Source organism: Vidua macroura, chromosome 12 (assembly GCF_024509145.1).
Source record: "Vidua macroura isolate BioBank_ID:100142 chromosome 12, ASM2450914v1, whole genome shotgun sequence".
Classification (NCBI taxonomy): Eukaryota; Metazoa; Chordata; class Aves; order Passeriformes; family Viduidae; genus Vidua; species Vidua macroura.
The window spans coordinates 22,215,419-22,242,573 of NC_071582.1; the positions used below are offsets into that span (position 1 = coordinate 22,215,419).

Below are 27,155 nucleotides of genomic sequence, written 5' to 3' on the forward strand. Positions count from 1 at the left end.
AGTCCCTGTGGCAGCCCTGGGCACCTTTCCTTCAAAGGGCTTCGCTGGTGCCACGGTGGCACTGCTCAGCCCTGGCAGCTGCCACCACCACTGCCACTGCCCAGTGGCACAGCCCAGGTCAGCTCCACTCAGCTCAGCCTAGCCACCGCCTGGGTGTTTTGGCCTGAGCCTCTCCTGCGACTGGCAGGGAGGCTCCGGCGCCAGAGGAGTTTCAATGTCACCTGCAGGACACTGCCGGGCCGATTCCACTTTTAGAGGAAGTCAGGGAAAAAGCGCGTCAGCCGGGAGCTTTGCTGACTCGCCTTCCTATAGCGGAGCAATGTGGGGTGGCCACGTCCTGGAGCAGCTCCAAGGAAGGGCTGCCACCGTACTGCTTCTCCCACCACCGCCATCCCTTCAGCATCGCCCCAGGCAGCGTGGGTCCCCTCCCCGCCCGCGCCAGGCTGCTCCGGGGCGGTCAGGGCTGGGCGGCTCTGCGTCTGACCGCAAGTGCAACAGCTTTCTTTGGAAGCCCCGATTGCTGCCCGCCCCCAGCCCCGCCTCGTGAGAAGAGGAAGGGCAGGGTGAGCGCGCCGCAGTCCGTGCATGCCACCGGGACCTCGCTCCTGACCACAGGAAGCCGCTGCGGCCCCGGGCACAGCGAGGCCGAGTGACTCCGCAGACAGGAGCTGCCTCTGTGATGGAGCGCAGCCCCAACAGGCTCTTTTGTGGGGGCCGGGAGCCCGTGGGGCGCTCGGTGAGGCTGGGGTGAGCTGTGTCTGCAGCTTGGCCACTGCACGAGTGGGTCCCAGGTCCAGCCTGGCCATTCCTGCACCAGGGTGGTGCTAGACACAGGGACTGCAGCCCCAGGCTGTGGCGAAGGGACCGAGCCTCGTGCTGTGGGAAACGGGTGCTAAGTCCCCAGGCTTTTCACACGCACACACACACCCCCATGCAGGCCGTTTCTGAATTGACTGCCCTCGATGCACGTCCCCATAAGCAGCTCAGGTGAGGGACATCTCCTGCCCAGCACTGGCTACTGCCCACAGCCAGGGAAGGGCAGTCCCTGGCCCTGGGGGAAGGTCTGCAGGCAGGGCTCCAGCCCACCCCCCCACACCTGCAGAGCAGATTTGGGTGCCCCTGAGGCCCACAGTCTCCACAGCCAGGCCACTGCCCCAGCCGGGGCACCCATGGCATACAGAGCACAGGCAGCGGAGCTGGTTTGCATAGTTCTGAACATTTAATAACTCAGTCTCTCTAGCGTTATATCCACATCCATTAAATTAAAAACAGGCTCAGGAGGCAGCTCCCGGCTGATTAAATTACAAGAAAAAATTACTGTGCACCAAAAAGTTGTTATAGAAAAATAGTCCTGTGGCCCCTGGCCAGTGGCTCCATCCACGGCTGGCGCAGGTGGGAGCCTACACCATGGCCCCGGTGTGCGGCGGCGGACGGCAGAGGGGCTCGTGGCACTGGCCCCCGGCCCACCAGGGAAGGGGCAGCAAGGGGAAGGGCTCCAGCGGGGAGCAGAACAGATTGTCACCAAGTGGGGGCAAGGCACGTTGGGGGGCGAGGGCTGCAGGAATGCTGGGCACTGCCCAGCACAGGCAGGACGCAGGCAGAGCTGGGGCAGTGCTGGCACTGGCGCTACCTGACAGTCCCAGCCAGCAGCACCTACAGCCCTCCCCAGGGGCAGAACACAAGGGGCCCAAGGCAGCCCCCCAAAGCAGGGACTGTGCGAGGGGTCCCTGCCCAGGCTGTGGGCTGTGCCATGGGCACAGGGTCAGGCAGTGCCCAGCCTGATGCTCCCCGGTGCCAGGGCTCCTACCCGCTGCAGGCAGCGGCGGTGGGATGGGCAGGCAGTGGACAGCAGCAGCTGAGGCCTGGCCATTATTGCTGTCGAAGGGCTCGGGTGGAAGCAGACAGGCCCAGGGAAGGTGGCAGGGAGCTGGGACACAATGAACTGAGCCTGGGACGCAGCTCCACACGGGCCGAGGGTGGGAGAGGCAGGGGGATGCTGTGACACAGGCTGGGCTCAGCTCTGGGGGCAGAGCCACCCCTGCACTGGCCAGCCCACCTTGAGCCATGGCAACCCAGGGATTTCACACACTGCCCACCCTGGAGAACTCACAAGACCCCAGGCAGCAGCCATGGACCCAGCACGGGAGACACTGCCACCAGTGCAGGGCCAGGAAGTGTCGGGCCCCACTGCCACCAAACACCCCGGCATGGGGCAGAGGATGGACACAGGGCCAGGAGAGATGGTGCAAGACTGGGACGGTGCTGTGCTGGGGATGGTGCCTGCAGGACCATGCCTGGCCACCCAGACTCGGGCTGAGGGATGGTGCCAGTGGGTGGGAGCCCCAGGCTCCTGCAGTGCAGGAAGGGGACAGGGGCAGAGTCCAGGGCCCCTCAGCCTCACCTGCCCCAGGCCTGCGGTGCTGGGCAGGGAGGAGGGAGGGGCAGGAGGGCTCATCAAAGGGCACTTTGGTCTCTGATGAAGGCAGTCCTCTCGCTGTGGGCCTCATAATCCTCACCGTCCGACTCAGAGGGACCCTCCTCCTGCCAGATGTCGGAGGGGAGCCCCTTGTAGGAGATGATCCCGCTGTCCAGGGCATACACCTTCACACCCCGCAGGCTGAAGCCTGAGCGTGCTTGCAGCACCAAGAAGATGGTGACGAAGATGATGACGATGAGGATGCAGCTGAGGCTGGCAATGAGGACAGGCAAGTTGACCGGAGAGGGGGCCTCAGCTGGTCCTTCGCCATCTGCCAGGGCAGGGGACGCACGGCTGCTCTGTGTCTGGTGGGAGCAGGAGAGGTCCAGGCTGCTGAAGTGGGAGTGTGCAGGACAGGTGAGGCACTGGTTGGGGCCAGGTCCCGCACAGGTGGCACAGGAGGGGTGGCAGGGCAGGCAGAGGTGGGGTGCAATGGGCTCCACGCTGTTCTCCAGGTTGTAGTGCGTGCTCTGGACACCGGGTGCGAAGCCAGGAGGGCAGTGCTTCAGGCAGCTCTTCTGGTGCAGGTAGTAGCCCTCCTCGCAGACTGTGGGACAGGCAGGGTCAGCATGGGCTGGGGGCTGCTTGCACCCGCATCCCCTCCCTGCTGTCCCCATACTCACCCACACAGGTCTGGCTGGGGGTCAGGGTCTTGCAGCCACTGCTCTCCAGCTGGTTGGAGAGGCTGGGGGAGTCGGTGGCCGTCCCATACAGCACAAGCGTGAACTTGGTAAGCGTGCCTGCAACAATGCAGGGTGAGGACCACAGAGGTGCCCACTAGACCACTCATGCCCATGACAGGCACAGGGAGGGGGCTCACGCTGGTCCCCCATCCTGGCTGCAGGGCACAGCAGGGTTGTGCCCACCACCTGGGAGAGTGTCTCTTGTGGGGCCATGCCCCTGCACAGGACTCCCAAGGGGCAGGGGGTCAGGTGAGCTGGCATGGGGTCTCCTTCTCCCTGACTCCCGCTGCCCCAGAGGGGCTGCAGCACCATCCCACATGCCCAAGTCCAGCCTCTCCCCAGCCACATCACCCAAAACATCCAAGATGTTACTGGCCCCCCAGCTCAGGAGCGGGGGGTGGGGAAGCTGGGTGACTACACAGCTCACATCCCAGACTTGGAGTGAGGCAGTGGATAGGGAAGCACACCCCTACCATAGTTCTTGGCATCACTGGTGTTCTCAATCTCCAGCACCCACTCCCCGGAGGGGTCCTCATCCCACGAGTGCGTTGTCATGAAGGCCCAGTCATTGAAGCCATCGGCCGAGAAGTCGTGGGGCCTGAGCAAGAGAGGCAGGATGTGGCTGTCAACACATCCCAAACTGACCAGTGCCAGCCTAGGCCAGGGGCCAGTCTGGGGCACCCCAGAGCCCAGCACCTACCTGGCAGCCAGGAGGGTGGAGCGGGTGCCCATGGGGCTGACCAGGTGGATGGCCAGGTCCCCCCGCCGGTTGTAGGACAGCGTCAGCCTGGCCTGCGCGTGCTCCAGCCGGCTGATGTAGTTGGCTTTCCCCAGGCAGGCATCCACTTTCCGCCGTACCTCGAGACGCTTCCCAATGTCCCTGCCGAGGACAGGCAAGTGTGAGGCCAGTCCCAGACCAGGGGGACATTCCACAGTCCCCATTCCTTGCTGTGGGGCTCTGCAGCTGTCCTGGGGACTGGGCACCAGCACAGCTAGAGTGGGAATCAAATCCACAGTGGGTCAGAGTGGCACCACCACTGTACATTCCCAGACGGGTGCAGGCAGGAGAAGGGGTGCCCCAGCTCCTGGGCACGAGGGGCGGGAGCTGCGCTGTCCCGTGCTGCCTCCCCAGGCGCCACTCCACACAAGCCCTGAATAGGCCCTTTATTCATACACCGCAGGCCAGCTACACCCTGCATGGCACAGCCAGGGATGGGATGGGCAGGGCCCTCCCCATCCTGCTGCTGGCGTGTGGCCGCTCCCCCCACGATGCCAGCCCTGACGCCAGCACAGGATGTGCCTGCTGTATCCACGCAGGGCTCGCTCCCCAGGGGGGTCAGGAGGGGCCCAGCCCTAGCTCCCTTCATGCACAGGAACATGATCCCCCCCACCCAGGAGCCCCTAGGGAGTGCCCTGGCCGCAGACAAGACTGCACATGCTGCACTGTGGCAGCAGGAGCCAAGCAGGAGTCAAAGGAGCTTCTGTCTGCCCCCTGAAAAGCCCCTCTGTCCAGGATGACTCGTGCTGGCTGCACCCCAACCGCAGAGCCCCAGTCTGCCCACATTCACTGGCCAGCCCCACAGAGGGGTGGCTCATCAGTGACATCAGAGCTGGATGGCTGGAGGTGCCTTTCCCAGCTCTCCCCAGGCTCCCGCAGGATGCTCCTCCAAGGGTCTCAGCAGCAGTTCAGTCCCCGAGATTCTCCCCACTCCCTGCTCTGGGCCCAGAGACTCTCAAGCTCCTGTGCAGAACAGATGCCGAGTGGTCCTCTCGTGGGCTGACCAGCCCATACCTGGGCTCTGCAAGGATGTCAATGACACACTTCCTCTGAGGTCCCACTGTAGTCCAGTTCTTGGCCAGGCTCACCATGGCCCCGGCATCCAGCAGGCCGTAGCCATACGAGTGGCTGACTGTGGACAAAGAGGGGGTCAGTGCCGCTCCTGGGGGTACCCAGTGAGGGATGTTTGCCTGGCCATACTGCATGCTCACTGGGCCATCCTGCCTCCTTCATCCCACAGGGCTGCCAGGGCACTCTGCCTCAGCACCCCAAGGCCAGTGGTACATGTGGGACCGGGAGACCCTGGTCCCATCCCAGCACCCCAGTACCTTTGCGGCCAACACCGTTGGTGACCCAGTCATTGGCATTCAGGTGAGCTGGCTTCGAGGTCTGCACCACCAGGTGCTGCATGTCCCGCCAGGTCAGGTTCTTGCTACAGGGAGACACGGAGCTCAGGTCAGTGCTAGCTCCTGGTGGCCCCAGGCAGGTCCACGTCCAGGTGCCACTGCTGCATGGGGCTGACACAGCCGCCCCCGTCCATCCCTTACTTGGCTTCCAGAGCGAGGGCGATGATGCCAGCGGCCAGGGGGGCTGAGGCCGACGTCCCGGTGTGCAACTCGGTGCACTTCTGTCTGAGGTCAGTCGTCACCTGCGAGGAGGAGTGCCAGGGCAGGAAATGCTGCAGGCGCATCCCCCCCCTGAGCCCCTGGCCTGCAGACAGCAGCAGCCCCCACTCACAATCTGCTTCTCATTCTGGTTGCCACTGCTGTAGGTGGTGGCTAGGGTGGAGGAGCAGGCCTCGCTGTACCAGGGCACGTTGCCGTACTGGGTGGTGCTGCTGATGGACAGCGTGTAGATGCTGTTGGTGTAACCGTCACAGTTGCAGCTGTCATGCTCGCGGCCCCCATTCCCAGATGCCCAGACGAAGATGGAGCCCAGCCCGCCTCGGCCCTAGCAACAGAGGCAGGGTGAGGGCAAACACCAACACTGCCACACACAGGAAACCCCCGGCTGGAGCTGGGGACAAGTGGGTGGCGCCAGCCTGAGTCGAACAGACAGAGCAGATGCAGCTGGGACACGGGGGATGGCATGACACCCCAGTCACAGCCCACCAACCTGGGCACCCTCACCACCACTATGCCTATGGAGGGTGCCCAGCACCTTGGCAGAGATTCCAGGGCTGTCCCAGTGGGTGACACACCAGGCAGCAGGAGGCCCAGACAATGTGAGGCTTCCAGGAGCACAAGTCTTTTTCTGCTCAGAAATCACCTGGCCTGACTCTGTCTGCACGGGATTGCAGTGCCTAGCACAGCTGCGAGAACCCACAGCACCCAAATGTGGCAGCTACCCTCGCAGAGGACATGACAGAGTCAGCATGGCACCACATGCACCTCTCTGTAAGGAATCCTGGGCAGAACATGACACAGCTCCCCAGGCGGGCAACACTGCCAGCACAAAGGGACAGTGGGGGACGATGGGTGGAAGAAGTGAGGGTGAGCATCTGGTACAAAACCAGAAAAGAACCAGGAGAGGGCTTGGGAGAGCAGGGAGGGAGCATCCCACACAGGAGCCCTCACAGCAGTGACATAACACCACATGGGAGGAGTCCTGACTCAGAGCCATCACACAGGAAGAACAAGAAAAGCTAACAGAGCCTGACAAGAAAAACGAACAGAGCCTGATCCTAGAGATGGGCTGGAAGATGGCTCATCCTGGGAGGGCCAGAGTAACAACTAGGGCAGGCAGAGGGAAGGGAGATGTGAGGGGAGAGGAGGAATAAGGCCAGTGCTCCCCCAGCACACCCTCCTTCTGACCTGGCTGACCCCACGGAAGAAAGCCTCCTCTGCCAGCCGGGCCGGGCCATCCACAGTCTTGCCGTCGTCCTCAGGGCCCCAGCTGGCACTGTAGATGTGGATGTGGTTGGGATTGAGACCCAGGGAATGGGCCTCCACAGCGTCGGTCACCTCCCCGTCCAGCATGCGCACACCTAGGGCCAGAGAGCAAATGTCACAGGCTGGGGCAGAGTGGCCACGGTGCCGCTGGTGAGAACCCTCCAACCCCTGCTGCCACCCGGGCCACGGGCTGTCACAGGGCTGCTGCAGCCAGCAGTGCAGGGTCCCCAGCTCAGCTGCTGCTGCAGCCACTCAACACCCACAGGACCGGCGCAGGGCAGGGCAGCACCCACCTCCGATCCTGGCATTGTACGCCACGCCAACACCACAGATGCCGTTGTTTGCCACAGCAGCCACTTCCCCAGCACAGCGCGTGCCATGTCTGCAACCGAAGTAGGACGAAGCATGCTCGTACAGGGTGCGAGGAGCACAGGGGTCAGCACCAGCTGCAGCCCCAGCAACCCCCACCTGGGCTGCCTCCTGTCCCCTCGAACCAGGTACCCAATGAAGGCTCCTCCATCTGCCCTCCTGCTCCAGAGCCAGGGCACTGAACAGCCCACATTGACTCTGGGCAGAAAAAGGATGCTGCTCACATCAAAAAGGGAGGTGAAGGGTTCCCCATGGGGCAGAAGTATGGCACTAGCCTTGCAGCTTCCAGCAGTCCATGTGGGGTGGCACTGCACTACGTCTCTGCCACACTTAGGCTCTGTATCTCCACCCCTCCCTCCTGCCTCACCTGTTGTCATTCATCTGCGTGTAGCGGGGCTGTGGGTCTGGGTCCTGGTCATTGACATCAAAACTTGCCCCTGGGTCCTGGAAGACAAATTGGATACTTGGAGACTGTCTACCTCAGCCACCAAGCCCCACTGCCCTTACTCCATGCCTGCACTCCATGGCATGGGGCTGAGCTGAGCAGGGTGGGCAGGCTCCAATCCCATCTCCATGTCCCACCATGGTGGGCACCTGTCCTGTACCTCACAGCTCTGGGGTTGCCCTGCATGGACACAGCTGCCCAGACCAGCCCCCATGGCACTCCACCCCGCACCGTCACCCAAACTCACATAGTTGGCCTCCAGGTCAGGGTGGTTCTTCTCAATGCCGTCATCCAGGATGGACACCACTATGCCCTTGCCCGTGTATCCCTGTTCCCAGGCCTGACGCACGTTCAGGTCCCGCTGGTTTGTGTTGTACTGCCAAGAGAAGCCTTGGCACTAGGAAATGCACCCAGCCATAGCCACTGTGATGGGTGTGTGCCCAAAACCCACCCAGCTCTCACCCCGCTCTTCTGTGGGTTGCAACAAGGAACCCCAGGGACCTGGGCACAGGGTTGGGCACAACTGGCTGAGAAGGGCTGCTCTGAAAGCAAGATTAAACCCCAGCTAACGCCCAAGCTCCAGGAAGCAGGCAGAAGCACGGACCCATTCCTGGGCTAGGCAAAAGGCTCCCAGTACCTCCCAGTCCAGTCCTGCCCCCCTCCCCAGCCCTCCCAGCAGTCCAGGCAGGAGCCACAGCTCTGTGAGCAGAGCCTCCTCCCTGGGGTGTTCTCATAACAGAGCACTGGGTGGCTGCCCCAGGCTTTCCCCCTTCTCCTCCTCCTCCCTCCTGCCAGCCTAGCAGCAGCTGCTGCCTATAGCAGTTCCTAGGTTGTCACATCTGTGTCCTCAAACTCACAGCCACAATCATGAGCACAGGCCCCTTTTCTCACCCGATACTCACCAGGTACCACTGCTGTGGGAACTTAGGGTCCGTGGGCTCCATGAAAACGTCTCGCTTGGTCCTGCGCTTTGCCACCTGCTGCTCCAGCCACTGCACCTGAGGGCAGAGAAGGTGTGGGGTCCCCCACTGACCCCCCAGCCCTCAGCCTGCCTGGAGGGGCCCTCCCTGGGAAGCTCACAGTCAGCTCTGGCCTGGCAGAGTATTGGACCTGTCAGAGCTACTGCCACCCCCAGTCTGGCCCTCCAGGCCCCCCTCCTGGCTGTGCCCTGCAAAGGCTGTGTTCCAGTGGAGTGGGGCAGTCAGAGTGCCAAGCTCCGCTGAGACACAGGCTGCCAAGAGCTGCCACAGCACACCACACGCCTTCCAGGGCTTGGGCTGAAGCCAGATGATGGGGAAAACAGCAGCCCCCACACACCACTGCTCTGGCATCTCTTTATTGCCCTGCACACCTTGTCCTTCCTGCACACAGAGCTCTCCTGGGGACAGAAGCTCTCCTGGGCCCTGGGATTGCAACGACCCACGTGCCAATGACGCTGGCTCCACCAGCCCCCTGCCCGACACACAGTGGGCTCCCACCTGCCTCTGCCAAGGAATGGTCCAGGCAGCTCAGCCCTGTCTTGTGCCCAGCACGGGCTCACATGCCTTTGTGAAGTGCCCGGGAGCAAAGTCAGGCCCTCCTCGCCCATACCTGGGGTTCCCTGGCCAGGCGGCTGTGCCAGGGCTGGTGGGGCGAGAGCGAACGCTTCACCACGCCGCGGTGCCGGAAGTGGTAATAGTCGCCAAAGATCTGCAACAGAGAAATGCTGCTCGTAGGACAGACGTGACAGCCTGGTCTCCCCGGTTCTCTACACCCCATATGTGCAATCCTGAGCTCCAGGGCTGCCGTGCACAGGCTGGGCCCCCCACTCCAGAGTGGCTGGTGTTATGCCCGGTACTCTGGGACCTCCTGTGAGAAGCTCTGGCAGCTGGTGACAAGGCAGCTGGGAAGACCCTGGAGTAGCAGAAATGCAGCTGCTGTGCATCTCACCCTCCTGCAGGTCCCCACACGGCAGCAAGTCTAACATTGTCCAAAAAAAATGCTGCCCTAGCAGGAAGGCCCCAGGCAAGCAGTGGCAGAGAGGGACAGGCCTTTCAGAGTCAGCCTGTGAGACACACCAGACTCAGGAGCCAAACCCACTGCTTCTCTCCCAGTGCCACCCAGCTCCTCCTGGAAGAAGGTCCTACCCAGGGCAGGGTCTGCACCAGCCTCTGCACCTCTGGACAGGCTGCTGGCTTCTCCCCAGGTGCCCCATTGGAGCACTCATCCAGTGCCAGCTTCTACCTGAGGCACAGCCAGTTTCAGTGGGGCAGAGCAGGGGTCACACAGGCATCCAATCCCAGGCATCCACAGGTATCCAGCGGGGTCCAACTCCCACTGCCAAGCAGCCGTGCTGTCCTCACCCCAGCTCCACTCCTATGTGGGGACAGCCCAGACTGGGACTCCAGCACAGCCCAGCTGGGGCAGGACAGGAATCCAGGACAGCTGGTGAGGCCAGGAGGCCATTCTGCCGCCCAGATGGTTATTTTTAAACCCCAAACCCTCTCCAGTGCTGTCATTTCCATATCCCCTCTCGCACATCCTGGGGCTGACGGACACAGTGGCCCCACCCTGGCCAGCCAGGGCCTCCCAGCCCAGCAGCCTGCCCTAACTGGGGAGAAGGGGACAAGCATGCACCCAGCCCCCCCGTGAGTCACAAAGCCCAGACAGCAGCCACAGGCAGGATCCAGCTGCCCAGGCTGTGCCACAGCTGGAGGGGCTGGGCTGCAAGGGCTGTAGGAATACGAAGACATCTCACCCTCCTCCATCTCAGGTTGCCCCAAAACAGTCTGTTTGGGGTTAGCCAACCTCCCCAGCTTATTAGAGCTCTGCAGATGTGCTGCCAATTTGGACAGACTGGCCCAAGCAAGGTGCACCCAGCTGAGCACCCTCAGGCCCAGGGCAGCAGTCGGCTCTCCCAGGTATGCAGTTCATCCCAAACCCCAGGCCTGTTCCTCTGGCACACCATGTTCCCCAGGACAGCCCAGGATGCCTGTCAGTTCAGAGCCCTTGAGGAGGTGTCAAGGTACAAAGCCTCTGCACAGGGCTGATGGAGGAATGCAAGCTGCAGTCTGGTTGCCCTCCCTCAGCGTCCCTCACCCCTCCGGGGGTATGGACAGAGCCCAGATTGTTCCTGCACACACATTGCAGCTCTGACTGGTCATCCACCTGGATTAGGTCTGCACTGACACTGCGGTGGCAGCCAGGAGCTGGCCAGCCCACACACTTCCACCCTAATCTCCACTGTCCCTGTCCTCAGCAAGGACAAAGCCACCCCCCAGCACCACGTGTCCCTGGTGCCAGTTCAGTGCTGCTGCCCGACCCCTAGCCACAGCTCACAGCTACCCAGGCCAGTCCCAGGGCTGAAGGCTGCCTGTATGCCTGACCACGGCCCTGGGAGTGGAGCAACATGCTGGACCTGCAGCCCAGTGGTGTGGGAGACAGGACCACCCCCTTCCAGGCTGGCACTGTCCTGTCAGCACAGCCCAGGGATGGCACCATCAGTGTCCTTCCCCAGTGACCCCAATCCCAGCGGTGGGGGGCAGTGCCTGTGCTCCCTTCTCTGCACAATCCCAGCAGTGCAAACCCCTACACACCCACCTCATTGACACATGCAGCCTCCACCTCTGACCCACGACCCCCCACTGTCCCCTGTGTCCTCCCTCAAGCCCTCCCCAAGGCCACTGGAGCCAGTCATGGGCCCTCTGCCCGAGGTGCCACTGGCTGCCATTCCATAGGCAGCAGCATAGCCGCGGGTGTGCCAGGACAGCGCAGCTCTGGGGACAGTGTCCAGACCCCAGGCTGAGGCCAGGATCCTCTCAGATAAGGACACTGGGGCCCTCTTACCGGGGCACTGCCAGATGCACCCAGTCCCCCCACTCCCAGCCTGGCTGCATGTCCTGTTCCAGAGGCACACACTCCCAAGGAGCAGCAGTCCAGAAACCTGCAAGGGAAAGCCAGGCTCTTTCCAGCCACGCTCTTCCCACTGGACCGCCACGACTGTCTGCAAAGCCCTGGCCAGCCAAACCTCGTCTCGTAACGCAGACAGCGGGACAGGCTCCAGAACAGGAGAAAACATGCCCAGACCAGAAGCTCCGGCCACATCCTGGGCTGCTGCAGCACGTGGGGCTCTGCTTGCAAGGGCAGGCTCACTGCTGCGAGGGGACGGGGAGCCAGGAAGAGGTGCCAGCCTCCAGGCACAGAACCACGGTGCGGGGAGAAGACAAGGGCAGAGCTGACACAGAACCTCTGTGCTCTCAGGGATGGAACTCGTGACAAGCCGGGGCTCGCAGCTGAAGTACAAGGCCCTGCACTGTGGAAATGAAGCCACAGAACCAGTGCCCCTTGGCCCTGGCAGCCAGGCCTGGGACCAGGCGCCACAGCATGATGGGAAGCACTGCCAGGAGCAGGCTGATGGTACCTCAGCCCCATCCCCAGTCCAAGGGGTCTCATCAGAGATCCAGGCTGGTGGGACATGCCACTCTCCCAGTCCCCTGTGCACGGCAGCTGCCTTGGCCTGACAAGTTCTCCCCCCTGAGATCTGCTCTCAGCCACTTCCACACTCTCAGCAGCTGCCTAAGGCAATGCCATGGCCCACCCAGCACGGACACCCTCACTGAGGCCTAGCCATAACCCCCACAGCTCACTCCTATGACACAAGTCCCAGAGGGCCCTGAGTACCCAGTGCCCATGCAGGGCTCCTTTTGGGTGGCAGGACAAGGTCCTGCTGGCTCCTGCAGCAGACACCTTCCTACTGCTCCCAGCAGCTGCTCACAGCGAGGTCCTGACACCACAGCCACCAGTTGTGCAATTTCCTCTGGGATTTCACCCTGCACTTCCTTCCTGGAGAAACAGCTCACTCCCAGCACAGCCACGCATACTGCCTGGTCTCTGGCTGACAGCAGGGAAAGCTGAGAGTTGAGGGGACTCCCCTGCTGACACACCTTGTGCCAAGGACAGTTTAGGAGTAAGAATACACAGCTGCTGTCAGACCCTCTCTGGAGATAGCTCAGAGGCGCTGCTGCCGTCCTGCTGAACCAAGACCATGCTGCACTGGGCAGCTTGCTGTGGGGAGCAACAGTGGGATCTGGAAGCCTTCCCATCCATCATCACACAGCACTTCCAGTCCAGCTCCTCACACTAGGATGGGTTTTTCCTCCTTCCCCATCCAGCAGGCAGTGCCACACCATGTCACCAGGAGGTCCCAGTGACAGAGGGAGACCCTGGCTCCATACAGGTAATTGCCACCATCGAGTCCAGGCAGCAGATGCTGGAAGGCCACAGCAAACAGGCACAAACACAGTGGCCCTGCTGCCAAAAAGAGCAGGCCTCAAGCCAGCTCTGGGACTAAGCTCAGCGCCTGCCCAGACCAGGTCAGAGAACACCAGTTCAGTGAGAAGAGGGAAGCAGGAGACTTACCGGGCCTAGGTTGAGGAATCCATGCTTCCTGGCCAGCCTGTCAGCCTCCTGGGGTCCTGCAGGGACGAGCACAGCCCAGGTGTTGGTGTAAATATGCTGGGCCAGCACTTCCTGGTCCAGGAGAGTGAGGGCAACCACCAGAGTCCAGAGCAACAGCAGCGAGCAGGGCCTCAGATCCATCAGAGTATCGGGGTTCCTCGAGCTGGGGAGCAGGAGGGTCCCAGGAGCAGGAGGGTCCTGGCAGGAGCAGGTCCAGCAGTCTCCCAGCGTCAGCAATTCGAGGCACACCGGCCTCTCTGCCCTACTGGTCCCAGCTCAGCCCAAGCCCACATGGGGCCAAGGCCACAGAAGCACAGGAACACACCATCCAGGACAGAAGCACGATCTGCAGAGACAGGACAGAGGTCATGCCCAGGGCACCTTTCCTCAGAGCTTGGGAGGGCAGGCTGCACCACGCTGAGACGTGGGTCAGCCACTGGGCAGGGGGCCTGGCACACAGCACCTGCTGCCCCCCATGGCACACTGACAGCCAAGGAGCCGCCTGGCTTGGCCGTGTGCCCACATGTCTGCTCCTGCGTGGAGATGCTGTTTACCTTGCCTATTACCCAATGTTTGCTTATAAAACATGGAATTAACCAGGAGGAGAGGAGGGCACCAAAGGAGGGGCGAGGCAAGGCAAGAGAGACTGCTGTGCCTCCTGCTGCCACCACCCCTGCTCCAATTGGGATGGGACTATCTGGGTACAGAGGTGGGAGCAACTGAGATGGGAGGCCTGCCTCTCCAGTCCCAAGGGGAGACCAAAGGAGATGTCCCCAGGTGCTGTGCAAGGAATCCCAGCAAAATGAGAGATTGTTAGGAAAAAAGTCAAGGGGAGCTCCTGATCTCTAGCAAACCCATAGGCTCTCATCTCCACAGCCATTGACCAGGCAGTGCCTGGCAGCCATGGCAAGCACTGCACTGCCTGTCACCAGCAGCAGCTCAGCTCTGCCCTTCCTCTGGAGCACAACATGGTGACACCGGTGTGACTCATCCCCGCAACCTGGTGGAAACCAGGACCAGGAAAAAGGGCACACCGTCACCTCCAGCATGAACCCAGGGATGCCCAGGAACAGCTCACACTTTGTGGGAGGGCAAACGCAAGAACTTGTAGGGAAAGAGCAAGGAATGACCCACCCAGTGTAAAGGGAGCCCACAACATGATGGTGCCAAGGTGAGCTCTACACCGGCAGCTCCAGAAGGACCCTGGAATATCTGGTCATGCTTCAGAGACAGCTGGAAAGGTGAGAGCCGGCAGTGCCCAGAGGAGCCACATCCCCCTCGGTCCAGAAGTAGCCACAGCAAGCTGCAGCCTGCGGCACTGCCAGAGGAGAGAGCTCCGAGCAGCCGCCGGAGACCCGACCAGAGGCTATGGCACAGGCAGTGCAGCGACTCTGGCACAGCGGGGTTTCCCCATCGGCGACCACACTTCGGCCAGCCCCGGGCCAGACTGCCCCAACAAAGCACCCAGAGCCGCGAGCACCCGCCGGAGGCTGTACGGGAGCCCCGTCCCGCTCCGGCGGTGACCGCTGCACGTGGGGACAGTCTGGCCGCCGGGGGAGAGCCCGGACCCCGCGGCGCCTTCCCGCCGGACCCGTCGCCAGCGAACCCCCGCGTGCTGGGACGGCCCGGCCGCCGCAGCCAGCCCGGAGCCGCGCTCCCGGCTCCGCACCGCGGCCCGGGCTCGCTGCCCAAGGACCCAGCCCCGCACAGGAGCAACCCAGCGGCCCCGGGCTGAGCGGCGGGCCCGGGCCTGCACGCGGGGGGCGGCTCCAGCGGCGGAGCTCCGGACGGCGGCGGCCGGGCTGGGGCCGGGGCGGGACGCGGCCTGGCTCCCCCTCGGTCTCCCGCAGCGGCGGCTCCGGCTGTGCCTGCCGCAGCTCCGAGAGCGGCCTCCCGGCCCTCAACTCGCTCCCGGGGACCGCCGGGCCCGCACATCCCCGCCGGCAGCGCCCTAAGCCTGGGGCTGCCCAGCGGCTGCGGCCCCGCCGGTCGCCCCGGCCCCAGCCCCAGCCCCTCCGCCGCCCGGGTCCCGTCCGGCAGGACCGCCCCAGCTGTCAAACTGCGGTCGCCGGCGGGTCGAGCCACCCCAGGCCGACACTGGTCCCGCGTCCTTACCGCGCGGCCTGCCCGCTCCGCTCCGTCCCGTCGGCAGCCGGGCCCGTCTGTCGGCGGCGCCGCGTCACGCCGCGGGGCGCCCGGAGCGCCCGCCCCGGAGCCGGGCCCGGCCCAGGCAGGGGCGGCCGGGGCGGCCGGCGGGGCCGCTTGTTTACGCCGCGCAGCTGTCAGCGCCGCCCGGCCCCGCCCCGACGGCCGAGCCACCGGCCCCGCGCGGCTCCCTCGGCACGGCACGGCCCGGCCCGGCCCGGCCGCCGCTCTGCCGGGCGCCGCCGGATGCCGTCACCGCCGCCCGCCCCTCCCGTCCCGTGCTGCATCGCCGGGTCCGGCACGGACCCCCGGCAGCCCCTCCGCGCCGCCCTCCAGGGGCACCGCCACTGCCGGGGCCGTTCCCCGTCGCCAGTAGCGGGCACGGCCCGGGGCTCTGCACGGCCTCTCCTGCAGCCGAGCATGGGGCTGTCCTTGCCACCGGGGGGTACCCTATGCCAGCCCAGGCAGGAAACCCGGATCTGCGCTGTGAGAGCCGTGAACCCCCGCCATGGGCCCGCGGCAGTGACCGGGGGTGTAAGGCTGCCTGCAGTGAAGAGCACGCAGAAGATGCCCCGTCTCCCACCTGCTGCAGCAAGTGGTGCGTTATGCTGTGACACGGGGCTGGCAGGACATGAGCGCTGCCACATTAGCCTGTTCCAGCCCTGGGCAGACCCCAGAGCAGAGTGTTTCCCAACCAGGCTGTGGGAATCGCACTTCCCATGAGGTCCATATCGTGGGGCTGCAACCCCAGGTCGGTGTGCAGCAGCCTGACAGAGAAACTGTCTCGTAAGGAATAACACAAGGAAAATCTATCAGCCCCGTTTCAAGAGAGAGACTTCCACCAAGGAGAAAAGGTGAGAAGTGAAACACACAGCTTCAGTCATTTGTAAAGAACAATCCGCTGTGGGCATGGGACCATGTCATTAGCAACACAAATGCAGCAGAACCCAAAGTGACCTGAACCCAAACTGACCTGAATCCTCCACACCTGCGATGAGCCTGGCAGCCCGGAGCAGGAGCAGGTCCTAGTGCTCTTTCCAGAGAAAAGGAAGTCACTCAGATACCATGATCGAGATCGTGAAGCATTAGCAATCACACAGGAAACAGTCACCTTGGTAACCGAGATGCTGAGAACAGCCCAGAAAATCTAGCACAGGGCAGGTTGCTGTGCTAAACTGGGTTAGTTCTGCAGGGCAGCACCCTGGCCGCAGGTATTCAGGCTGGGCTGACCCTGGCATCCAGCCCCAAGTGCTGCACCAGAGACCACCAGCCACAGGGGCTGTGGTGCCCCAGGCCCACCTTCAGGGCCACGGTCCTGCCAGGGGGAGAAGGCACCCACCAGACAGGCAACACTCACCAGTGTCACTGCAGCATGCTCAGGAGTCGTCCCTGTAGCTGGCAAGCCCAGGCCTGCCCTTGGGGGCACAGGGACCAGCTGTGCCCCATGGGGTTATATGGAGGATGCATGGACAGGGGCAGGTCCGGAGCTGGAGTCCGGACCAGTGGTGGGAGGGAGGACGGGACGCAGGCTGCCTGCCCCACCCATGAACCTTATCTCTGGATGCCTCCTTTGGGCGCTGGCAGCCGTGCCTAGGCAGGTGAGGAGCTGCTGCAGGCAGCCCTGTGACATGAGGTGCTGAGAGGAGCTGACAAAGGGCCCTTGTCACCACGGGCTTATCGCGGTGCTGCGGGGCAGGCAGGCAGGAAGCACTGCGCTCTTACGCAAACCACTGGCCTGGGACCCGCGGTGACCCCACAGCCCTGCCAAAGAAAACGCCGGGGTCGGGAAGCACCTGGCTGCAGGTGGCACGTCGCCACGGACGGGGAGGAGACCCGCTGTCCCCGCAGCCCCTGCGCCCAGCTGCAGAAGGAGCAGAGAGGGGCCACCAGCATGGATCTGAGCAGCCGCTGTGCCCCACTCGCCTCACAGGGCTGCCGGGCACCCCTCTCTGTCCCCAGCCACGATGCAGCGAGGGGGTGAAACAGCTACTGCCGCACATCTGCCAGGCACAAACCCTCCTCTCGGACTTGGGGACCATGGCTCAGAGGCACCAGCGCAGCCCAAGAGACAGCAGGAGCAGCTGCTCCATGTGGCAGTGCCCAGCAAACTGGCAGCACGACTGCCAGCCAGTCGTACTGTCCCATCCTGCGAGGTCTGCCCTGCCAGGATCCCATGGGGCTCTCACTGCGGCCACAGGGGTCAAACTGCTCACTGGGGGTGGGAGAGTCCCCCACACTCCCCTTCACTGAGCACACTGTGGTGAGGCTTGGCTGCACACACAATCAACAGAAACCCACTTTCATGGAAAAATCAGGTTCATTTTTAGCTTTCAGGTTGAAGAATACAACTGCCCATCTGCCCAAGCTCCCTGGGAAACAGAGCAGCATGGGGGTGCACCCCTGCCTGCAGGCACCCCAGCCTGGGGGACTTGCAGGATTGCAGGTGAAAGCAGCTAGTGAGTGGGCAATAGCAGGAAAAGGGCAGAGAGCCCACACAGAGAAACCAGCAGAGAAAAACCAAGTAACAGGGAGCAACAGCAGGCAGAAACTTTTTGATGCACCAAATCAATACCAGAAGGTTTACCCAGCACAGAGCAGCCTGCTCTGCCCTCCACGCCAGGAGAGGTGAGCCCACAGTCCCTCTGCTGTGCTGTTCAGCCTTCTCCCTGCACACATCCTCACACTCTCCCGAAGCTAAGGCTGCAGTCCCTTTCCCTGGAGTCTCCCCAGCCCATCCCCTCCCCTCCACACTGGATACTACCAGCAGGCCCTTTGGTGCCGAGGGAGCTGAGACCGCCGTGGCCCAGGCAGGATCTGAGGTCCACAGGCTCCAGCAGCTCTACTCATCTCTGACTCCCAGACAAAACATCTCACCGTAGCCACATGCAGGGACTCAGGCCCAGCCCAAACACCCTGACCTTGTCCTGTAGTACAGCTGCAGATACAAACAGCAGCTGCTCAGGGTGGGTTCTCTAACTATCTGCCTTAAGCTTTGTCAGCAGCAGTCGTAATGCTGCCAAGGTGTCGATCCACAGCCTAGTCTGGCTCTGCCCCTGCTCTGGGCTGCAGGACGTGCCCTTCCATCACCTGTCCTGTGACAGCACCCTGTCATCACCTGCTGTACTGGTGCAGGGATTTCCTTGCCAGCCTAAGTGCATAAGGTGCCTGTGGCACTTGGGGCGTTCCACACAAGTGACACGCACAGGAACACACGGAACACACGCACGCACGGGCAGGGAACACCAGGCTGGGAGCCCACCTGCAGCCCAGCAGTAGGAATGCCATGTGCCCACGGGCTTCAGTGGGCTGGGGAAGGGGTGCTCACAAGCAAGGACACACAAACCCAGCCCAAAGACCAGCAGGTGTGGCTGGCACAGCACTGAGGGGCAGACTGGTCCATGCTCCAGGTTCATTCATGGTACAGCTGCCAGCCTTCCATGGCCTCACACCACCCCAAGAATGGGGGGCTCAGCCCCACAAAGTGTCTCCCACCCCATTGCTGCCCAGCTGCCAACTGCCAAGCGCTGGAGGGCCAAGATGTCAGCAGCTGCTGCACTGGGGAAAGGGAACATGGGGCAAAGAGACTTCATGGTGAAGGGCATCTTCCAGCCATGGCCTCCAGCACCTGCAGGCACAGAACTGAGCCAGGCTTGAAGGCATTTCCCTGTTTGCCCAGGTCTTTAGTTTGGCTTCACCTGAATGAGACAGTATCTGCTTTGTGTGCAATCCTCAAGCTTCCTCTTAGCTACTCTGGCCAACTGGTCCTTCAAGTCCTGTTAAAGCTTATTCCTTGCCACATGGCACAGGACTCACCGGGTGGGAAGACACTATGACAACCCTCAACATTAACAACATAAACAGAGAGTGGGTGCTCTGGTTGTCACCTGGGTGCAAAGGCCAGAAGCACACCAACAAACACACAGATCCATTCTTGGCCATTCCTGGCAGAGGCTGTAGGTGCTGTAAGATTATAAAGGCACTGATGCCTCAGTTGCTCAGGCAAACCACCAGCTTCATGGCATCATTTCTGTCTGCAGCAGAAATGGGTCTGTATGGAGGGCACTGCAGGGACACCCTTCCCTGGAACTAGAGCAGGGACTGAGTCAGGATGCCAGGTGCAGCCAGCCAGTGCTGCAAGGGACTGCGCCCACCTGCCCCCATGCCTGCGGCAGCCACCCCACCTGCAGCCCAGCCAGATCGTGGTCATCCAACTGGATCTGCCCAGCCCTGGCATCTCTGTTGGCCAAGGAGAGTTCCCCAGGAGAGAGCCAGCCTCCATGGTGGCCTTGGGACCTCTGCAGCCACTTCTGGGACTAGACTAGGGTAGCACTGCTGCCAAAAATTTGGTCTGCTCTCCCCTAGACTGGCTGCAGGAGATGCTGCCAGAGAGACATCTCCCAGCCCAGACCAAGGACACCAAAAGAAAAACACTTCCCTGCACTCCCTTACGGATTGTGCTCCACTGCTGAGCCACCAGTTGGAAAAGCACAAGTGCCCTGGCCTTTCCTGGCTGCCAGAGCTGGCCTCACCCCACAGGGCCTCTGTCGCAGAAGCACAAGAGTACCTGCTCTGCTACTGACAGTGAACTGTTAAAGCGTGGCTCGGCCCCCCTGCTTCCTAAATTTCCCTGCCAGCAAGCAGATTTCATGGAAGATAAAAGAGTTTCCTCTTCCTTTCTTCGTAGAAGCCAGCAGGAGGTAGCAGAAAGTGGCAGACGTGGCTGTAGTGGCTTGTGACGCAGTTTCACCCAGCTTAAGAGAAGCGATTATCTTCTGCGGCAGGATGCGCGCACAGGGACATCCCACACCGGCCACTCGCCCTGCGCTGGGAAACCTCGCGCCCCTCGGAAGACGAGACCTGCTGACACAGGCAGCACCCGGCTGCTTACGGGAAACCCCCAAGAAGCAGCCGCGGCCCCAGCCTTCCCCCACAGACACTTCAGCACACCCGTGCCAGCGGGACTCCCAGGAGCTCCCCCAGCCTTGCCGTGCAGCAGGCGGAGGTGCTGCCCCACCGGCAGCAGCCGCCCTGCCGGCGCTGGCCGGCCGAGGGCTCCGGGGGCACGCGGCTGTGCAGGAGCTATTTGTCCTTGCTGCCGGGGAGCCAGGCAGCAGCGCGGGGGCTTGCTGGAGCTGGCTGGCAGCGGGCAGAGCAGGGAGACTGGGGCCACGGCTGGCTCCGGCTGTCGGGAGCAAAGGCGGACGGGCTGCTCTGCCGCGCTGCAGGGAGGAACCTGCAGCAGCCACGGCCACTGGCCTCCAGGGCCACCTAGCCCCCGCTGTGCCCCGAGCTGGCAGCGGGCACAGCACAGAGCCACAGCCCCACTGTGCACCACAGCGAGCAGCGGCTCTCTCAGGCTGTGCGGGGGCAATTCGGCACGGGAAATTGCCAAACGCAGGACGTTTCCCCCGGCTCAGTGAGTTACGGGTGGCCCTGAGCGCTCCGTTCCGGCAGCTGCCGGCTCAGATCCAGCCCCGCACGGAGGGCGGGCGGCAGCGGGGACGGCCGGGCCTGCAGAGTCCCAGCGCCGTTTAGACACGGCCGGAGGCGCCGGGCGAGTCGCACCCCGGGCGAGCGGCAGAGCCCTATCGCGGCGCCGCCCGGTGCCCCCGCCGTCCGATGGCCGCTCGGCCGGTGCCTCGCCCTGACGCCCCTCCGGGGGGAAACCCGCATCGTGCGGGAGGGAACGGCACCTCTCCCGGCCGAAGGCGGATGGCGAAACGACCGGAGACACCCCCTGCCAGCCAGCCCCAGGGCCCGGAGCACCCCGCGCCGGGCCGAAACGCAGCCATGGCAGAAGGGTGCGAGCCCCGCTCCCGTGCCCTCGGCAGCGACCCCGGGCCCAGCGTCACTTCCGGCCCCGGCACGGTCCCGGTCGCGGCGGAAGCGGCAGAGGTTCCGGTTCCGGGTGAGCGCTCGAGGCGCCGTTGTCAGCGGCTCCGCTCGGCTCCGCTCGGCCCGGCCCGGCCCGGCCTCCGCCTGCCGCCACCATGTCGGTCCCCAGCGCCCTCATGAAGCAGCCACCGATCCAGTCCACGGCGGGCGCCGTGCCCGTCCGCAACGAGAAGGGTGAGCGGGGGGCCCTGGGCTCGGCGGGGTGGCCGGATGGGCGCGGGGCCGGGGCCGGGGCGGGGGCGCGGGGCCCAGACCCCCGTTGACGGCCCGGCGCCCGCAGGCGAGCTGTCCATGGAGAAGGTGAAGGTGAAGCGGTACGTGTCGGGCAAGCGGCCCGACTACGCACCCATGGAGTCCTCGGAGGAGGAGGACGAGGAGTTCCAATTCATAAAGAAGGCAAAGGAGCAAGAGGTCGAGCCCGAGGAACAGGAGGAGGAACTGGCCAACGACCCCCGGCTCCGGCGCCTCCAGAACCGCATCGCCGAGGACGTGGAGGAGCGGTGAGTGCTGGGTCAGGCAAGAGCTGAGCCCCCTTTGCCTGTCTGGGGCCGGGGGCCTGGGACTGCACTACACGGAGAAACTGCACAGGGCAGGAGCTGGGAGCATTGTCCAGGCAGTGCAGGAGCGTTTGTGACTTCTCATATCCACGCTGCACCGTGCCTTGGGCTGCTTGCCAGCCGGGAGCCAGCCAGGCACAGCCCATGTCCAGGTGTGTTTGGGTGGATGGTGGAAAAAACAGGCACCAAACCAGAAATTAGAGCAGCGTGCTGAGGCTCAGGGTAGCGAGGCAGGATGGTGTCTCATGAAGTGCACTCTGGGCAGCCCATGGCCTCCCAGCTCAGTTGGTGAGGGTGATGAGAGCCTCCACCACGTTGCCCATGTGCTCACGCAGGCTGCGCTCCGCTGCGGCCCGCGATATTTCCATCTCCGTCACCTGCAGAAAAACACCACTGAATGCTGTTTGCCTCCCGTGGAGCCGCTGTTGGTTTTGTTTCCACTAACAAGGAGTCTTCTCATTGGAAACTCCATTCTTCCTTGAAGTATGCACAGGGAAAAGCTGGCAGTGCCCAGCCACTGTGGCCTCCTGGGAGAGAACGTATCAGTTCTGGCCGTGTTTGGCAGTCCCAGTGCTTACCGTGGCCTTGCTAGAAGCAATTTGTGAACAGTCACTTTCCTGCAGCCCCTTTGCGTTCCAAGTGCCGTGCGTTGACTGGGGTCTCCTGCAGGTTGGCAAGACACCGCAAAATCGTGGAACCTGAAGTGGTTGGAGAAAGCGATTCAGAAGTGGAGGGGGGAGAAGCTTGGCGCCTGGAACGGGAGGACACCAGTGAAGAGGAAGAGGAAGAGATCGATGATGAGGTGTGTTTGCAGAGCCAGATAATGGGCCTAGGAAAGCTGGAAGGGCACAGGCTGGAACTGCCCTTTGCATGGAGATGTGGGCTGTCTGATGTATCTGGACAAGTGTCACACCTAGCCATGACTTAACTGTGGTAGGTTACCATCCTCTGGCGTGGAACAGGACACTGGGGGAGGCCACGCCACGTCCAGAGAGGCAGGTGCATCTCCTCAAAGCCAACACTCAGACATGACATGTGTTTCACAGGAGAGAGAGAGAAGTGGTAGCAGGGCAGGCCTCTGACTGCTCCGTGCTTGTCCCCATTAGGAGATCGAGCGTCGGCGTGGGATGATGCGTCAGCGAGCACAGGAGAGGAAAACTGAGGAGATGGAAGTGATGGAGTTGGAAGATGAGGGTCGGTCTGGAGAAGAGTCTGAGTCAGAATCTGAGTATGAGGAGTACACGGACAGCGAAGATGAAATGGAGCCGCGTCTCAAACCGGTCTTTATTCGCAAGTAGGTGATGGAAATACGTGGGCTGGTCCTGGATCGTGGTAGTCAGAAGCTGGGGCCCAAGGAGACCTTGCTGCCATGGTCTCTTCTCACTGTGAGAAGCCATTGACCTCCTTGGGGTGGGATGGGATGGTCACAGCCTGGCAGGGCACAGCTAGGGAGCAAGGAGCAATCCCTGCACCCGCAGCCCCATATCAGTTGCATTGGGTTGCTGTGGCATCAGGCTGTGGAGTCTGACCAGAGCTCTTGGGCAAGGGCCATACGGTGGCAAAAGGACGTGGTAGTCCCCAGAAAGGGGAGAGTCCCGGGACTTGACCTGTCCTTAGAGAGGGCAAAGGCTGAAAGCAGCTGCAGCGTGGGAGCCAGTGAGAGGCTGAGCGACTGCACTGGCTCGTGGGAGGGCTGAAGGCTGTCATGGCCCTGCTCTCAGGAAGGACCGGATCACAGTCCAGGAGAGAGAAGCAGAAGCTCTGAAGCAGAAGGAGCTGGAGCAGGAGGCAAAGAGGATGGCAGAAGAGAGGCGCAAGTACACGCTTAAGGTACGGAGGGGTGGGCTGGGGGCCGGAGGGGGCAGCCACTGCAGCAAGCTTAGCTTGGACCTCACTGCAGATTGTAGAAGAGGAAGCAAAGAAGGAGCTGGAGGAGAACAAGCGCTCACTGGCAGCACTGGATGCACTCGATACAGATGATGAGAATGATGAGGAGGAGTATGAGGCCTGGAAAGTCCGTGAGCTGAAGCGTATCAAACGAGACCGCGAAGAACGAGAAGCGTAAGTATGGTCTGGTAGACCAGAGGCTGAGAGCCCAGAGGCAGTTAAAGCACCTTTTCCTCAGGCTGCCCTTTAGCAGCAGGGTCCCAGGAATGCCCAGAGCCCCTCCTGCCCGCCTTTGGGGTGCTTTTGCTCCCTAGCAGTAAATGTGTAAGCTCTCAGGTGGTGGCTGGTGACAGCCTCTCTCCCAGGAGATGCTGTGGGGACACAGGGTCTCAGGAGCTTCTCTCCCACCCAGCATGGAGAAGGAGAAGGCAGAGATCGAGCGTATGCGGAACCTGACAGAGGAGGAGCGCCGTGCTGAGCTCCGGGCCAATGGCAAAGTCATCACCAACAAGGCAGTAAAGGGCAAATACAAATTCCTGCAGAAGTACTACCACCGCGGCGCCTTCTTCATGGTGAGTGTGCTTAGGGCCAGGCCCGGCTGCACCGGCTACAGGTGTGAGACCGCAGGGCCACCTTTTCCCTGTGGGGAGCCTCCCCTCTCCCACGGTGCCCTGGGGCTGGGGGTGCTCTGGGACAAAAGCCAACCCTCAGAGGCAGCATGGGGCTGAAGCTGACCCAGAGTGACCTCACCAGAGCGTGTCAGGTTAGGGGTTCCCAGTTGAAATGGAGCTGAAGCTGCAGAGCTGTCCCTGGGCTGGTGTTTGGGCTCACGGACCCAGCCAGAACCAAGTCAGCTCTGGATGGGCCACTGAAGAAGCACCCCGGGGAACAATGCTCACATCCCCCACTCCAGCAGGAGTTAATAGGGCTGCAAGTACTGTGGCAGCCCTGGCAGAGCAGCAATATGACCTTCAGGCAGCTTCCCCCACTGCTGCCAAGACTGCTGGAACCTTTTTGGCTGATAAAATGTGTCCTCCTGCAGGATGAGGATGAGGAGGTGTACAAGAGGGACTTCAGTGCTCCGACCCTTGAGGACCACTTCAACAAGACCATCCTGCCCAAAGTCATGCAGGTGGGTGTCATGCTGGCAGAGGGTGCCCAGCCCACGTGCCTGGGGGTGGAAGTTCTGGGCAGGAGGGAGGAGCTGGTCCTGCTTCCCCTCTGATCAGCTGCTCACAAGTTCTTCTGCTCCCCAGGTCAAGAACTTCGGGCGCTCAGGGCGGACAAAGTACACGCACTTGGTGGACCAGGACACCACCTCCTTTGACTCTGCCTGGGGCCAGGAGAGTGCACAGAACACCAAGTTCTTTAAGCAGAAGGCAGCGGGAGTGCGGGATGTCTTTGAGAGACCTTCGGCCAAGAAACGAAAAACGACCTAAGAGCGTGGGCCGGAGGGTCTGGTGTGGCTGATGCTGGCAGGAGGGCGCTGCTCTGCCAGCTGCCAGAGCCTGGGCAGGGCCAGAAGGGACATGTTCCAGGACTCCTGTGGTGGCAAGCCCTTCCCCTGCCTGTACCATGCCTACCCTGATGAAGTGTCCCACTCCCTGTGCTGAGCAGACCCAATGGGTTCCTTGCCCACGCAGTGTGGAGGATGATGGCCTGTGGTGCTGGCCAGGCTGGTGGCCACACTATGTCCCAGCAACAGCCACTGTGGAGCCTTGGCAGTGTCTGGAACATTGCAGCACCACCCCTGGCTCCAGCACATCCACTTCTGGAAGAATTACAGGACTTTTGCACCTCTCTGGTTTAAAACCCCTTGCTTGTACTGTCCCTGGTGTCAGTCTGGGCCTTGTTCTGAGGTGGTCAGTGGTGACCCTCTCTCCTTAGAATGGTCCTGCAGGGCTTGGCTTTTCTACCTGTGTGGGGTGGGAGGGTTTGATTAAAGATTCGATTTTCTTACACACTCTGGCCCCATTCTTCTTCAAGACATGGCCATCCTGTTCTGTGCCTGCCTTGTGAGCCAGGGTGAGCTGGGGCAGCACAGGAGGCACCAGCCTGGGCAGGGCATCCATGATCAGCTGTCACCACTGCCTCAGGCCTGTGCCTGTCCAGCCTGTGCTGCCCCAGGGGCAGAGATTAAAAGAGGGGAGAACAGCACGTCTCAGTGCTCAGGCAGGTCACCTTGTCCTGCTCTAGTCACGGGGGTGCCCAGCTGGCACTGCCAACACAATGCCACATGACTGGGCCCACTTGTGGGTACCATGCACACAGGGCCAGGGGCATGTGCTCAGCACTGTGTAGACCACAAAGACAGCCCAGTCCCACCAGTGCCTTTATTGGTATGGCAGGAGGCCCGTGCCCAGCAGCCCATGGCCTCCCAGCTCAGTTGGTGAGGGTGATGAGAGCCTCCACCACGTTGCCCATGTGCTCGCGCAGGCTGCGCTCCGCTGCGGCCCGCGATATTTCCATCTCCGTCATCTGCAGAAAAACAGCCACAGCCCCGTACAGCACCCGCAGGGCCCTGCGGGCTGGGGCAGCGGGGAACACCCACCCCTGGGGACACCGGACCGGCCTCAGGGCAGGCACGCACCGGCCTCCTCCGTGGGTGCAGTTTTGCACCCACGATTTGGGACGTGTCACAGGCTGCTTGGGGTCCCACCCCTACTCACAATCAGCTCTAGATCCTCCTTCTTGATGGTCACTTTCGCCAGTTCTTTCTCCCTACGACAAGAGATGGACAAGCCTCCGGTGACCAACGGTCCCCGCTGGCCACTGCCCCGGTGCTCCCTCGGCCGCGAGGTGGGCAGGAGCGACCCCTGGCAGCGGCGCGGGGCTGGGGAAGGGCCGGGATGGCAGACAGGGAAGCAGATGCCTGGGTCGTGTCCCGAGCGGTGGCAAGTGGCAAGACAGGCACTGCCCCGGAGCGAGCGCGGACGATTACCTCTCCTGCTTGGCTTTCTGCTCCCGGGACCTGCGGTCTCCGATCACCGACATAGCCTGCCAGAAGGAGCGCGGTCACCCCGCTGCGCGGCACCGGGCGGGTCAGCGCCACGCCGGCGGCACGGGCACCGGCACCGGGACGGGCGTGCAGGCGCGGTGGTCAGCACCCGGCTCGGCCTCCCTGCGGGCAGCGCCCGGCCTCCCACCCTGGCCCGGTCCCGTCCCGCCGCCGCACCGTCTCCAGGTTGGAGCTCTGGATCTCCTTCTCCTCCGCGTAGTCCGTGACGCGCTCCAGGTCCGCCGCGCCGCTATCGTGCTTCCGCGGCTTCTCGGCCGCGCGACCGCCAGCCCCATCGCTGCCGCCGCCGGAGCCGTTCGGCTCCGTCTCCAGCTCCAGCTCCACATCGCCCTCCGCCGCCATGCCGCCGCCGCCGCGGCCCGCTTCCGGTCACGTGCGCCGCCGGCGGAGGCGGCGAGCGGCGCGCGCCGCCAGAGCCGAGCGCGGTCGGGGCCGGCCGCAGGCCCGGCCCCGCCGAGCGGGCACGGCCAGCGCTCCCGGGGCTCCCGGGGCTCCGGGCAGGTCGGAGCTAGCAGTGCCGGCACTCCCGGGCTTTCGGGCCGCTCGACAGCAGCGGGCCGCCGGCGCTGCCGAG

General features: G+C 62.9%; 3 protein-coding genes across 6 annotated transcripts; 1 reads left to right on the top strand and 2 right to left on the bottom strand.

Annotated features, from left to right (window-relative positions):
• Positions 1–1,197: 1,197 nt before the first annotated feature.
• FURIN (furin, paired basic amino acid cleaving enzyme) lies at positions 1,198–20,273 on the bottom strand. Of its 4 annotated transcripts, XM_053988812.1 has the most exons (17): positions 16,581–20,273; positions 16,197–16,256; positions 13,040–13,424; positions 9,233–9,331; positions 8,545–8,640; positions 7,890–8,018; positions 7,565–7,641; positions 7,122–7,210; positions 6,751–6,923; positions 5,675–5,887; positions 5,485–5,585; positions 5,266–5,369; positions 4,952–5,069; positions 3,860–4,039; positions 3,633–3,757; positions 3,100–3,216; positions 1,198–3,023 (listed from the first exon to the last, which is right to left on the bottom strand). In XM_053988812.1, the coding sequence occupies exons 3-17, from the start codon at positions 13,217–13,219 to the stop codon at positions 2,455–2,457; spliced, it is 2,370 nt and encodes a 789-aa protein (XP_053844787.1). In that variant the 5' UTR covers positions 13,220–13,424; positions 16,197–16,256; positions 16,581–20,273; the 3' UTR covers positions 1,198–2,454. The 4 variants fall into 4 exon arrangements, with proteins under 4 accessions (XP_053844787.1, XP_053844786.1, XP_053844785.1 ...); XM_053988811.1 differs by having other exon boundaries at positions 16,197–20,273; XM_053988810.1 differs by lacking the exons at positions 16,197–16,256; positions 16,581–20,273 and adding an exon at positions 15,194–15,302.
• Positions 20,274–21,115: 842 nt separating this feature from the next.
• On the top strand, positions 21,116–25,523 carry MFAP1 (microfibril associated protein 1). Its single transcript, XM_053988814.1, has 9 exons — positions 21,116–21,292; positions 21,399–21,618; positions 22,345–22,477; positions 22,782–22,969; positions 23,397–23,505; positions 23,576–23,736; positions 23,975–24,134; positions 24,605–24,694; positions 24,819–25,523. The coding sequence occupies exons 1-9, from the start codon at positions 21,214–21,216 to the stop codon at positions 24,999–25,001; spliced, it is 1,323 nt and encodes a 440-aa protein (XP_053844789.1). The 5' UTR covers positions 21,116–21,213; the 3' UTR covers positions 25,002–25,523.
• Positions 25,524–25,876: 353 nt separating this feature from the next.
• Positions 25,877–27,019, bottom strand: HYPK (huntingtin interacting protein K). Its single transcript, XM_053988831.1, has 4 exons — positions 26,738–27,019; positions 26,504–26,559; positions 26,232–26,283; positions 25,877–26,040 (listed from the first exon to the last, which is right to left on the bottom strand). Exons 1-4 carry the CDS (start codon positions 26,921–26,923, stop codon positions 25,945–25,947), a joined length of 390 nt encoding a protein of 129 aa, XP_053844806.1. The 5' UTR covers positions 26,924–27,019; the 3' UTR covers positions 25,877–25,944.
• Positions 27,020–27,155: the final 136 nt, after the last annotated feature.